The sequence below is a fragment of the Micromesistius poutassou genome, assembly GCF_964030765.1.
Source record: "Micromesistius poutassou genome assembly, chromosome: 4".
Taxonomy (NCBI): Eukaryota; Metazoa; Chordata; class Actinopteri; order Gadiformes; family Gadidae; genus Micromesistius; species Micromesistius poutassou.
Window position 1 is genome coordinate 20457713 of NC_140274.1, and position 13588 is coordinate 20471300.

A 13588-nucleotide genomic window follows, 5' to 3' on the forward strand; every position below is an offset into this window, starting at 1 on the left:
CAAAGTCCAGCCAATGTCAGCAGTACAAGTCAGTCTTTTACTGGCCAATGGCCACTTTGGGTATTTTATAATTTCACCAAGTTTTCAATAAACAAAAGATATCAAAAATCGATGGGGACCCAAATACCACATTCACACACTACTCAGTGCAACAGATGACTAATGTTGTTGGCTAATGGTTACATGAAAAGGTATTAATAACGTGGTACAGCCCTGGTGCCTCTCCAAAGGGAACCAGGGACACAGTGTCCCAGGTACCGGGCCTCACGCCCGGGTACATCAGATGCTTAGGGTTAGGGTTAGGGTTAGCAACGAAAACACGCAGTAGGGTAAATATTGATTTATATTTATTTGGGGTATAGCGTAGGTAGATGACGACCAATTCAAATGTATTTCCACACATCTCCCGTCCCTCGAGGGGACCGGAGGTGGAGTTACTTGTGTTGCACAGTAGGGGGGGGGGGGGGGAGGTGAATACATGACACCCTAGCGGCACAGAGTGAGCGAGCGTCAGCAGCACTGAAAACGTGCCCTCTGACGTCCGTAAGGAAGGACCTGCCACGGGGCAGGCACTGTTGCCAGATTGGGCCGGACGATTTCCCACGATTTTGCCCAATCTGGCAACCCTGGCTGCAGCAGCCAGGGTTGCCAGATTGGGCGGGAAATCCGGCCCAATTGGTTGGGAAACACTTGTAGCAGGAGGCATCGCTTCCTCCAGGGAGAAGAGCCACACAGATTAGATGAACCGAGCCCCCCTAGCGGGGCTAGTCCGTCATCATGTCGGCGCCCTCCCCCCCCGTGGCGTCGGCCAGGGTCATGTCCTCCAGCATCTCCATCAGAGAGATGCAGGGCGCGCCCTCTTCGTCCGTGTCGCTCTCCACGGGGGGTCTGGATGCATCTGGGGGGGGGGGGGGGCACACGGGTTAGGTCAACACGCCGCCACACAATGCTGTGGAATGCTCCGTTCACTTGTATGGGCCTTCCTGACTTCCGGCGGTGAATAATTTTTTCGATAATGATGAATAATTGACGTTGCTAAGCATATAATATATAATGATCGCTGTCAAGGAAAGTGGATTCTTTTCATGTCTTTCGTATCACTCCGCAAGAATGCTGGTAACAAATAAATTGTAAAAAGACAGTTATTTTTTCGTTTTGGCAAGTAGCCGTGTAATTAGCGGGATAATGTATAGAACGCCACCGGTCATAAGCCCCGAAAATAAGCCCCTTCAGGGCGAACAGGACACCTCTGTCTCGTCTGGGCTTATTTTCCTGATAATGACCGGCATTCTATACATTATCCCTTACATATTATACCACTAGGTGTGAGTGTGGTTAGCTGTTACAAGCCATTTTGAAAATCTGCCTCTTCTGACATCACAAGTGGGCGTGTCCACCTAGATGTGTGCTGGATACCAGCACACATCAGCACCAGTACCAGCGTACCAAGTGGACTGTAGCAAAAGTTGCTAATCTCTCCGTCACACATCTCGGTGGACACGCCCACTTGTGATGTCGGAAGAGGCAGATAACCACATTCACACCTGGTGGTATAATATGTCACCTTTAAGGAGCAGGTAGGCGGTTCAATGGGGGCCGCAGGGAGACTGCGGACATGGGAGGCAAACATTCTGACCAAGACACGGCCCTTATTTAATGGCTGTTTTATATTTCCTTACAGTCTGGCCCGGGTTGGGCCAATCAAGACTGTTTATCCAACATAGGGCGGGTTTAACACGATGACAAGATGACTGCTGCTGATGTGCAGCGGTCCGTTGAATCGCCTATCATAGCGCTATTAAAACTAGCTGGACGGTATATTCTCTAAATTACCATCAAATAACTGCCTTCAAAGCTTCGGGGGTTAGGACCTACGGGACAGGGCGCGGGCTGATTGGTTGTCTGTCAATCCTATCGCATCCAGAGGCATTCTGGTCCGCCACTCACCTCTGAAGATGTTGATGTTTTTCCTGAGCGCTTCGTCTTCCTCCAGATCCTCCAAGAAGTCTGTGTATTGTCTGCGGTCAAACATCAAGACGAACCCGTTAGGAGAGAGAGGAGATCCTCGGGCGTTCGGCCCAGACGCTCACATTCTGCTCGAGCAACAACTTGTTTGGTTTCGTTGTTCCAAACAATCTGTCCAGCGATAGGACAGAAGATTAACCAAACGACTGAACTAATCTAAACAAACCGTCCGGCTGACAAATGTCCGATCCTCATCTGATACACGCACACAATCAGTGTTTGTATTTCTGTGGATCAGCAAAACATCCGACGGCCTTCAGTTGATCCTATCAGAGCGACCGCTCAGACAGCGAGGCGACCTCGCAGCGCGGCTCGGGGAGGCCGCCTCTCCTGCACATACGTTTATTGTATGTTGTGCGTCCTGGCACTTAATGCACACACTTATTGTATGTTGTGCGTCCTGGCACTTAATGCACACACTTATTGTATGTTGTGCGTCCTGGCACTTAATGCACACACTTATTCTATGTTGTGCGTCCTGGCACTTAATGCACACACTTATTGTATGTTGTGCGTCCTGGCACTTAATGCACACACTTAATGTATGTTGTACGTCCTGGCACTTAAAAATAGTACTTAGCATCGTGTAGCATCTTACCCTAGCTATCTCTGTTGTGTACGGGGAACGGGTTAACCCAGTGATGGTTAGTGTACACGGGGAACGGGTTAACCCAGTGATGGTTAGTGTACACGGGGAACGGGTTAACCTAGTGATGGTTAGTGTACACGGGGAACGGGTTAACCCAGTGATGGTTAGTGTACACGGGGAACGGGTTAACCTAGTGATGGTTAGTGCTCTGCACTTGGTTCCATGAACATCCTTACTGTACCGACAGCGATATATTGTCGTTTCTCTTTCTTGTGACCGATGCACGCATTGCGAGTCTCGTTGGGTAAAAGCGTCTGAATGTCAGGTACCTCTCGTCCACCACGTCCAGGCCCTCGCGGTCCCGCTCCATCTCCTTCAGCTTCCAGTTCCTCCTCCTCGCCCGCTTGTTGCGGTCGTAGCTCTTCTTGATCAGCACCTGAAAGCGGTCACTTAATGAGTGGAGCAGTCTAAGGTCCCGGTGTCCGCTCGGTGTATTGCCTCACTACTGAACACGACCACTAGGGGGGAGTGTCGATCATAACTAGTGTGTGGGTGAGAGCGGATCACACCGAGGCGTGATCCCTGCGGTATCTCACCACATCAGGAACGTGGTTGGGGTTCATCTTGTTCAGGTAGTCGTCGTTCATGTTGGAGTTGGCAAAGTCGAAGCTGTAAGGGAAGAGGAAGGAAAGTCAATGGGGTCCGTGGTGGTCTAGGGCGGTCCGTGGTGGTCCAGGGCGGTCCAGAGCCCTGCCTGAGGCCCACATCGTGAGGAGCAGAACCCACCCCAGGACCAGGTCTCCTATGTTGAGCAGGTGGCCCAGGAAGGTCCGGCAGTGGTACTGCTGGCTGGTGTCCAGCTCCGACGTCTTCTGCACCCACACGTCAGCCAACGAATGCTGGAACGAACACACGCACGCACACACACACACACACACACACACACACACACACACACACACACACACACACACACACACACACACACACACACACACACACACACACACACACACACACACACACACACACACACACACCTTAGTTTAGACCGAGTACAGCGCTGGGGCCGATGACAGTGGTACAAGTTGGTCATCTATTGGCCAATGGGTATTTTATTATTTCATTTTCAAAGTTTTCAATAAACAAAAATTTTCAATAAACAAAAATCTATTGATCACACACTACTGCACCGCCCTGGTCGTCAGTCAGTCAGTCAGTCAGACACACACACACACACTTGTGAATTCAGGTCACGAAAGCGCCTTTGACTGAAAGCACCCAGAGTGAGTGAGTGAGGGTTGCTGTGGTGGGCCGGTGCTGTCAGCCGTCTAACCCCCCCATGCGTCCCCCTGTCCTGGCTGCACTCCCATGCCAGGTTCAGCCATAATGGAATGGCCAACTATTGATCTTTGTTTCTTCCAACATTAGAGCGATGTTCCACCGTAATGCAATTTATTCTCCAGCGGAAAATCAACACACACGCACACTGAGAATACACACACACACGCACGCACTGAGAGTACACACACTGAGAAGACACACACGCACTGACAACACACACGCGCACACACACACACGCACTGAGAACACACACACACACACACACACACAAAAGACCGGGCGCACATAACACAATCAAAGCACACACTCACCTTATTGGATCTGAAGCCCGCCCCCGCCCCCAGGTGGAGGTCTCGGATGACCTCGGTGTCCATGACGATGAACTCTTCGAGCTGCCGCGGGCTGCACAGGCTGTTGAAGGGGTAGCGCCAGTACGTGCTGCCGTCCACCTCAGCAACTAAGGGGTCCGGACACAATGGGCCTCATCAGCATCATAATCATCCTCATCATCCTCCTCCTCATCATCATCATCATCATCAACATCAGCATCTTCATCATCTGCATCCTCCTCCTCATCAGCATCATAATCATCATCATCATCATAATCCTCCTCCTCATCCTCAGCCTCCGATGTGACGCCGTGAGCACAAACACAACGGCAGCCGAGAGCAGGAAATCTTCCCATCCCAAGACAACACAAAACGTTCCTGCTACACGTTCCTGCTCCAACGCTCCCGATAGGTCCGAGCCTTTTCCTCTGAGGTCCGCCCTCCCAGATGGATCGATGCGGCGGCCATTAAAAGCAGACGGAGAACCTCTAATCAGCCTCGCCTGGCGCAGGATTACGACCGGCAGCGCTCAGCATGCCGGCCACGTGAGGCCTGCTCCTTCAGACCACCGGAGCCCGGCCCGCCGGCCCTCTAAACGTTACGGCGGAGGGGGGGGGAGAGAGAGAGAGAGAACGAGAGAGAGAGCGAGAGAGAGAGAGAGAGAGTGGTGCGGCGCCACTCATAGCGTCAGAAGGACGGCGAGAAACAAAGGAATACCAGGGGTTCAACTAAAAACACAAACACAGCCACTCAAGTCAAACGACTCTGATTACACATCCTGGCCCACGCCCCAGACCTCGGCGCACGCACAGACTTGAGTGCACGTGTGAAGACGGCCGGCTGTACTCGTGTGGACGCTCTGATGGGAAGCAGGTGGCGGCTGGGGAACATGTGGTCCACAGACTGCCGCGTTCAGCACAGAACCAGACGGCGCAGGCCGAGCACACGGGGGAAGGCAAGGGGAACACAGGGGTGGGTAAGGGACTCAGTAAGGAGAACACAGAACCCAGTGGTGCTGACCACTGGAGTCTTCTAGTTTGAATGGAACCTATACGGTTGGAATCTGAGCGTACACATGGGATGCTGCAGTGGTGCGAGCGTCCTGATGTGATGTTCAAAGCCTCAAGTGAGCGACCCCTTTGTCACGGACGAGAAGGCGCACTTGGCCCCCGTGGGCGCGTTGTGTTTCATAACGCTGCACGCTTTGAAGCCTTTCTCTGGCGTGCCGCGTTGCCGTCAAAACGCGGCACGTGGCGTGTGATCAAGGGCCGACGTTGTGCGTGGAAACACTTCCTGAGCAAGCTAGCGTTACGAGCTAAAGCAAACAGAGCTTTTGAAGTGGAAGTCTTTCATACGGAACCGGCGTTCTGCTCTGCAGTCAGGAGATTACGCAGCCCCACATGTCGGCTCGTACGTCCCCCGCCCCCCCCCCCCCCCATAATATATTTTAATGGGAATCCCCTCTGACCCGCCACTGGCGTGGTGCTTCTTTTGTGGGTAGAAATTAGCCAGCAGTTGAATGAAGCACAGGCCCCTGTTACTCACTAAAATGTATGTAAAAAGTATTTGCACCCTTTAAATGTCCATGTTTACACTGCCAAATAGAACGCACACATATTTATGTTCATTTTCATTCTTTTTTTCTCCCAAAATTGTTTTGTGCCGGTGAAGTTGGTACTCAGCTGAAAAAAGATCATAAAAGGGGCTACACTAGTAGAAAGAGTTTGAGATCCACTACTCTACACAAGCGGTGCATGTGGAGCAGTCAGGGTGAGTCGTCTCGCTCAGGGGCACCTCGACACTCAACTAGGAGGAGTCTGGGATCGAACTAGCAACCTTCCGGTTACGAGTCAACCAGCACTACTTCCTAAGATAAGCTAAACCAGTTACCTGCTACAGAGATCTCCTCATACTAAAAACAGCATGAGGGGATCAGGCGACACTATAGCTTATCTCGGTTGAGGTAAGGTATAGAGCAGAGTTGTCCACAGAGCTCCACAGAGATCCTGTGTGAGCTGTGTGGATACCTCACTCTTGTGGGGGGGGGGGGGTACTCACTCTGGAGGGTGCGCGGGTCGATGAGGTGGATGGTGCTGGTGACCCGGACACACACGCACACCTGCCCCATGTTCCCCAGGCTCTGGGCCAGCCGTGGGGGCAGGCACACCACGTTGTCCTGGCGGAGGGGGGAGGGAGCCAGGTTAAACACAACCTTTGACCGTTGAGGTTTTTGATTCAAAAACAATTAAATCGGCCCGCCGAGTTAATCTTATTCCAAGCCGTGGCGTGCTGTGACCGAGCAGACGGTTTTTTAACACCGACGATCAGCTGCCAGTTCATTTTTTCTAGGGAAATATATATTTTTTTTACCTCATGTTTGGTTTTGTAAGAGAAGATGACTTCTGAATATGATATTAACACGCCCGGACGTTGATACTCAGTCCATCAGTATTTTATTTTACATCTGTAGCGCCAAAGACCTCTGATCGGATTAAGGTTCAACTGTGAAAAGTAGACCAAAAAAAGGGCTAAGATTGTCAAAAGTAATTTGGTTCCATTTCGGTACTATACGCAAACAACGGTCCACGATGGGGATCCAGATCGGAGGACGGTTCTAAGCGGTGGAACTCTGAAGCATCATATCTGGGGCAGTACCACATCGGAGGACGGTTCTAAGCCGAGGAATGCAGCCGCATCGTATTTCACAAACGCACGCTCTGCAAATCAGACAAAGGATTCCTGACCTGGCTAAAAGATATAACATTTCTCTGATCCAAAGGAAAGAGGATTCAGCAGTGAGGCTGAACGGATGCGACTTCGCTGACTTCTTCTGGCCTGACTCGCTCTCAGAGAAACGGATGATTCATGGACAGGACCCCACGGCAAGCACCGACCGCAGGAGGCAATGTGGTGGATTCCTACCTTGCATATGGGCACGATCTCCAGGGAGTAGGTGCTCTTGTAGTTGAAGGTGTTGGAGTGGATGTCGTGGGAGATCAGACGCTGGGACGTCTTTGACCTTCAGATACAAGAGGGTTCAGTGACACAAACAGACCGGGCAGAGCAAGGCCACAAACACTGAACTCACAGAAACTAACAGAAGCGACGACGCTGACATGACCGCTTCAATGTGAGGTCACACTCATGGGGTGTTTCGTGTCGCCATGGTCGTTAAACGACGTGTCATATCAAACTGACTTTAGTGCTTACGGACTTAATTGTTGTTTGTGAATTCTACAAAGTTAAATCAGCCATCAAGGCTTTTATCTTGAAAGTAACCGTTGTGATCTCTAAAACATTCTTTGTTTGTTCAAAATAAACTTTACACATAGCGGGGTAGGTAGCGACGATGTAAATGCTTCAGAGCAGGAGAAGACCGGAACATCTTCAGAGAGAAACCCCCAGCACTGACCTGCAGGGCACAGTGCACTGGAGGAAGTCCGTCATCTTCAGGGCATGCTGCTTCGTGGCATAGTAGAAATCAATCCCGTCTGAGGGAAAACACATCAGCAACCGTCAGCCAATGGATCCCACACAAAAAGACTTGACACAGGCCTTTCCTTTGCAACACACACGGAAGCCTTTCTCTTCGCTTTCAACTGGCGCCGAGATATGGAGCTCATTTACGATCGCTCCCGCGCCAACCTCGTCTTTAAGACTGGCGTCTGCGGCCCAGACACACACCCCACCTCCTCCTCTTCTGGGTGTGTGTGTCTGGTGCTGCCCTGAGTCAGCCTCTCCCTGCAGCCAGCAAAACACTATTCTCTCTCTCTCTCTCTCTCTCTCTCTCTCTCTCTCTCTCTCTCTCTCTCTCTCTCTCTCTCTCTCTCTCTCTCTCTCTCTCTCTCTCTCTCTCTCTCTCTCTCTCTCTCTCTCTCTCTCTCTCTCTCTCTCTCTCTCTCTCTCTCTCTCTCTCTCTCTCTCTCTCTCTCTGAGACACATTTTGATGGGACAAAAACATCTGGGGGGAATCTGGTCTCCGTTGTGAGGGGATGGGGTTCATTCTTATCAAACACTAAATATGAACGAAGAAATGCTCACATGTGCTGTCGTTACTTTAATAAAGACTTGCTCAAGGGACGGCAAAAGTAAACGACTGTGAATCTTGGAACCAAAAAAACAAACAAACAAAACCCGGTCAAAGACACCAGTGATGCAGTTGGCCTTGGGTTGGAGGAGCATTCGTCTTGTTTCCTGAGCAGGAGGTCTCGTACGAGATCCTCGTACGAGGACTGAGGGGAACCAGCTGCACCAGAACACGGCTGGACGCCACCCATCCAAACACAGCCATACTGTGGAACGTCAGAGGACACTCTTCTTGTGATTGAAGATGTTTACGTGATCAATGCGTAGACCTACCGTGGATCTCTTTGATGTTGAGGGCGTTGGTGTGGAGTTTGTGCTTGAGGATCAGCTGTTCCAGATAATAAAACGTCTTCTTGTGGGAAGTCTGTCAAAGACACACACATTTCAGCCACGGCAAAGACAGACATTGATGAGCCTGTACTTTATATGGGATATAAAGTACAGGCTTTATGGTATGTATTACGTCCTGGCACTTAAAAACAGTACTTAGCATCGTGCAGCATCTTATCCTAGCTATCTTTGTTGCATACGGGGAAGAGGTTAACCTAGCGATTGTTAGTGCTTGGCACTTGGTTCTATGAACATCCTTACTGCACCGACAGATATATATATATATATATTGTTGTTTCTCTTTCTTCTGACCAATGTACTTATTGGAAGTCTCTTTGGATACAAGCGTCTGCTAAATGCCCTAAATGTAAATGTACAAAATATGAACTACCTCTTCACCATATGCAGGTGAGTTACATTTGTGAGTCAAAGCAGCCCTGTGTGAGAAACTCCATCTGCAATCACGGCATACCACCCTGCATATTTTAAAATCTAATTTTAAAACGTACTGTCCGGTTACACGACAAAGTCGGCAGTTTGGAAGGATAAGACAAACGTTTATTGAACCGAAGAATAAAGCTGCCATCCTGTCAGTGGAGATGTCGAACCGTATCAATAGAAGTAAATGAGGCGATGAATCTGAATAGCATTACGTTGCCACAAATACTTGTGGCAAATACTTAATACCTGTTAAGCCCTTTGAGACTGTAATGGTGATTAAGGGCTATACAAATACCATTGAATTGACCCAAGCTAAAAGGGAAGTAAACGTTTGACCCCCTCCCAAAACAATCCTCGAGGAAAGATCCAACGATTAACAGACCCGAGGTCAGCCAGTCTGCATGGAACCGCCTCGTTCCGCCTCTTACCTTCTGTCTCACTTGCACCACCGCCTTCCAGAAGTCCTTGGCCTCCACGCGGTGGCAGTCGTCACACATCTGGTACTGAACGACGAACTCCACCACAAACACCTGCTGCAGGATGGCTCCGTTCATCACCTTCAGGACACACACACACACACACACACACACACACACACACAGGATCACATGCTCTGCCTGTCCTGACTCATGACAAAGGCCACTGGTCTCCCACAATGAGCTCGGTTTCTAGGCCAGCGATCCCACCGCAAAGAACACACAAAATGGCACGGCCTTGTTGAAAGTCTGCGGTGGCCGTTCGGAGGGCTGCGCGGGATTCAGAGTCCGTATCGCACAGAATCTCCCCAGGTCTGGAACAAAGGACCTGGCGCTGAGCGGTCAGGGCTCAGGTTCTCCGGAAAGGTCAGAGAGCTGAGAGCACCGAGAGACTCTCCTTTCTCTGGAACGCCCGACACAGTGAAGGTCTGAGCACTTAACACTACACACACCGCTCCGACACCTCCGCGGGCAAATGTCTTAAGACATAATTCATTAATAATGAATCCGTCTAAAGCGGGGGGGGACGGCGGGAGGACCTGGAGAATAAGAGCCGGCCGAGCTCAGGCGTGGTCTCACCTCCTTCTGTATGGTGACTTTCAGCTTGATCCTTTTGGAGTGAGGCTCTGTCCACAGGAAGCCAGCGTCGATGAGCCGCACCTGAGGGGAGAGATGTACATTAATGGATGAGGTCAAGAGAAAGCAAGGTAAAGGTCAGGTAAAGGTCAGGCTGATCCTTATAAAAAAAGGTGAGAGCGACCGTGTGTGAGGTCTTCAATACGTGGGGCGGCATTAGCTCAGGAGGTAAGGCGGATTGGCTGGTAACCGCAAGATTGCTGGTTCGATCCCCGCTCCTCCTAGCTGAGTGTCGTGGTGTCCCTGAGCGAGACGCCCTCACCCTGACTGCTCCTGACGCACTGGCTGTCGCCCTGCGTGGTTGACTCTGCCGTCGGTGTGTGAATGTGTGCATGAATGGGTGAATGTTAGTCAACACTGTAAAGCGCTTTGGATAAAGGCGCTATATAAATGAGGACCATTTACGTACGAGGGCTGCACACTAACAACGATATACGTTTGACTACCGACGGTTTTCTATAACAGCTGTTATGAAACATTGTGCTGTCACCAATCAATTCACCTACTACTTCAACGTAAATCATGTGCACTTTCAAGTATTCATTCTGTATTGAAGGATGTTTTAGCCTCAACTGTTGTGTAACGCTTAGCGTACATCTATACCCCTATGGCATGGCATTGTAATCACTGTGATTTTGCATGTATGCTGGACATATTATAAATTACTTTCTTTTATTATTGCACCTTTGTATATTCCATGGGCTGCTGTAACAAGTGAATTTCTCATGTATGGGATGAAATAAAGTTCTTATCCATCTTAACGCGTCTTAGATAGTCATTCATTGCCTCCTTCTTGCCCATCTGTCACAAATACACGTGACAGCGGACCGTCAGAGTAGCCCCTCCTCTCCGTGCGATCTCTGAATCAAAACCCGATGGTGAGCAGGATGAGGGACTGTTGTTGCTTTTCCCGGCAGGGACGATGGCTGCACGGATGTATTAATAGAATCAAGAATGTGGTTTGAGGGATTCAGGAAATACCCCAAAACCCAAGGCCCTCACATACACCGTCTAAATGTTGACCAGTACGTATACTCTGTACTGGCTTGTACTCCATCATAGTGTCGACCAATGTACACATGGAGAGTCAGTTTAACCTGTGTTGTATACAGTCTGTTCAGTCAGTTTAACATGTGTTGTATACAGTCTGTTCAGTCAGTTTAACATGTGTTATATCCAGTCTGTTCAGTCAGTTTAACATGTGTTATATACAGTCTGTTCAGTCAGTTTAACATGTGTTATATACAGTCTGTTCAGTCAGTTTAACATGTGTTATATACAGTCTGTTAAGTCAGTTTAACCAGTGTTATATACTAAGTTTTTAGTTCCCAGTGTCACATCACTAATTCAGAGTGAATATCTAATATCTACTCTAACCTCAAAACCCTTTCAACCCTTCAACAACACAAACAGAGCCTCAGTCTGTGAGGAGAGGTGAAGACGGTGCTTGGAGGTCTCCACGGTGAGATGGCCGGTGGGAGACAGAGGAATGCTTACTTTAGTCATGGAGCCCTTCAGTTTCTTCAGGCACAGAGCCAGCAGCTCCCTGGATTCCAGAGCACACTGAATCCATGTGGCTGGAGGCTGCAAGTACCTACACACAGACACACACAGTCAGATACACACACACAGTAATCAAGGCAGTCCGGAAGGGGCTGGTATCCAGAGGATATTTGCAGTCTGGTTTGTATCAAACTGTCTCCTAGATTGATACTACTCAACAGAAATGGGGCTCTGCCGGGATTTTCACAGGACAGTTCCATGCAGTCCGGCCTTAAAGTAATCTCTGGGATTCCCAGTGCCTACGTATCAACCATACACTTGATGAACAGTGCGGTCCAGTGTGGGTACCCACCTTTCGCACTGCTTACAAAAGAGGGCCGTGACGGACTTGGGAATGCCTTCGGAGATGTCCACCGTGGTGCGCAGGCAGGCCACACACATGTTGGCTGGGTTAGGGGGGATGGGGACCCCGCATGTGCAGCACAGGCTAGAGGGGGGGGGGGGGGCAGGTCAATATAAGCAGCTATTAGATACACAAGTGTGTTCACTTGGTGTGTGGCAGAGCGTTTATTAAGACATTTGGTGAGGATTGGCGACCCGGCTGATATCCAGGCGACTAGTACTTACATGCTGCCCTGGCTGGCGATCGGGGGAGCCTCGACATACTCCATCCTGCGGCTTTGCAGCTGTCACTTAACTTCTGTCAATGAAGGAATAAACAATGAAGATATATATATATACACACACACACACACACACACACACGTGGGTTGTCAAGAAGGATCTGGTATCAGTTTAAATGTTGCTTTTGTTGTGCACTTGTAAAAAAAGAAAAAAAAGATCGATTTAGTTTCGTGTTGGAGTTTGATTCCCATGTGTTGGGAGTGTGTAGACGTGTTGTGTTCAAGGGCTGTGTGGTGTAAGTACTCAGTACTTCCATGATTATTATTACCACATCTGACATCTTAACATGTGTAACATTATTTGGTAGTCATCCACATGTTACTGTCACATACTAATACTCAGCGACAGATCCACGGGCACGCATTAGGTGATATTGACCGTAGTCCCGCATGTGTATGTCCATTCATAAACATTGATCGTTGGAGCCCCTCTGGTTGTTGAATGCAGGAGGCTAACATGCTAGCCCTCTTAGCAGAAACGTGCAGCGGGCTCCTGTCTGACTGTTAGCTCCGCTAGCATTTATCGTTCATTCCGACAGCTTCGTGGGATGATTTGGAGTAATATCCACGTATAAACACGTATATATTATCAAGTCAACTCTCACTATCATTGGACGAGCATGACAAGGGCACTTACTGTAAGTAACGGAGTTAAAGTCCACAGCACGCTGGTTTGTGAGCACGTTTCCCCCAGCGAGGAAGAGCGTCGATGACGTCACCCGACCCAAAGGACCCTATGGCTGCTTTTTTTTTTGCCTGAAAGGAAATAGCGAAAGAAATTTATTGTCCATAACATGCTACTTTTCAAGTTCAATTTCCCTGTACTGAGATATTAGAAATATTCCACTTCACAAATGCGAATGTGTCGGACGAGAGAGAAAATGAACCGCGCCAGTCGAGACCTGTTGGTGGTGGATGCTGTGCAGAAGCCGTGTCAATCTAATGTCAGTGTTGCCAGATTGGCCCAATCTGGCAACACTGTCCTCAATGTGTAGTTCAGCTGGCGTTGTGTGTACATGCGTGTTGATGTATGCATGTGGCGGCTGGTGTCACGGATGGTGGTCGGGGTTCACACACACGCACGCACGCACGCACACACACACACACACACACACACACACACACACACACACACACACACACACA

General features: G+C 49.6%; 1 protein-coding gene and 1 pseudogene across 2 annotated transcripts in view; one reads left to right on the forward strand and one right to left on the reverse strand.

The window, feature by feature from the left end:
- Positions 1–325: 325 nt before the first annotated feature.
- nmd3 (NMD3 ribosome export adaptor) lies at positions 326–13192 on the reverse strand. The gene is made up of 16 exons (XM_084466566.1): positions 13080–13192; positions 12387–12459; positions 12112–12246; positions 11754–11850; positions 10200–10280; positions 9573–9701; positions 8647–8737; positions 7700–7778; positions 7210–7306; positions 6346–6463; positions 4270–4415; positions 3401–3513; positions 3211–3283; positions 2944–3050; positions 1948–2018; positions 326–898 (listed from the first exon to the last, which is right to left on the reverse strand). The coding sequence occupies exons 2-16, from the start codon at positions 12428–12430 to the stop codon at positions 765–767; spliced, it is 1515 nt and encodes a 504-aa protein (XP_084322692.1). The 5' UTR covers positions 12431–12459; positions 13080–13192; the 3' UTR covers positions 326–764.
- A 131-nt stretch (positions 13193–13323) lies between these two features.
- LOC311341617 (protein phosphatase 1L pseudogene) overlaps positions 13324–13588 on the forward strand; it is a 5302-nt pseudogene continuing 5037 nt past the window's right edge. The window contains exon 1 of the transcript XR_014684121.1: positions 13324–13375. The product of XR_014684121.1 is annotated as a protein phosphatase 1L pseudogene (transcript). The remainder of the gene's footprint in view (positions 13376–13588) is intronic.

Bases quoted from the DNA above. Each gene is read 5' to 3' on its own strand.
- nmd3 (XM_084466566.1), bottom strand. From the start codon at position 12,430: ATGGAGTATGTCGAGGCTCCCCCGATCGCCAGCCAGGGCAGCAT. The intron at 4,416-6,345 runs GTGAGTACCCCC...CGGACCCCTTAG, and splicing joins CGACCCGCGCACCCTCCAGA to TTGCTGAGGTGGACGGCAGC. The intron at 3,051-3,210 runs GTGAGATACCGC...GACCGCTTTCAG, and splicing joins CCAACCACGTTCCTGATGTG to GTGCTGATCAAGAAGAGCTA.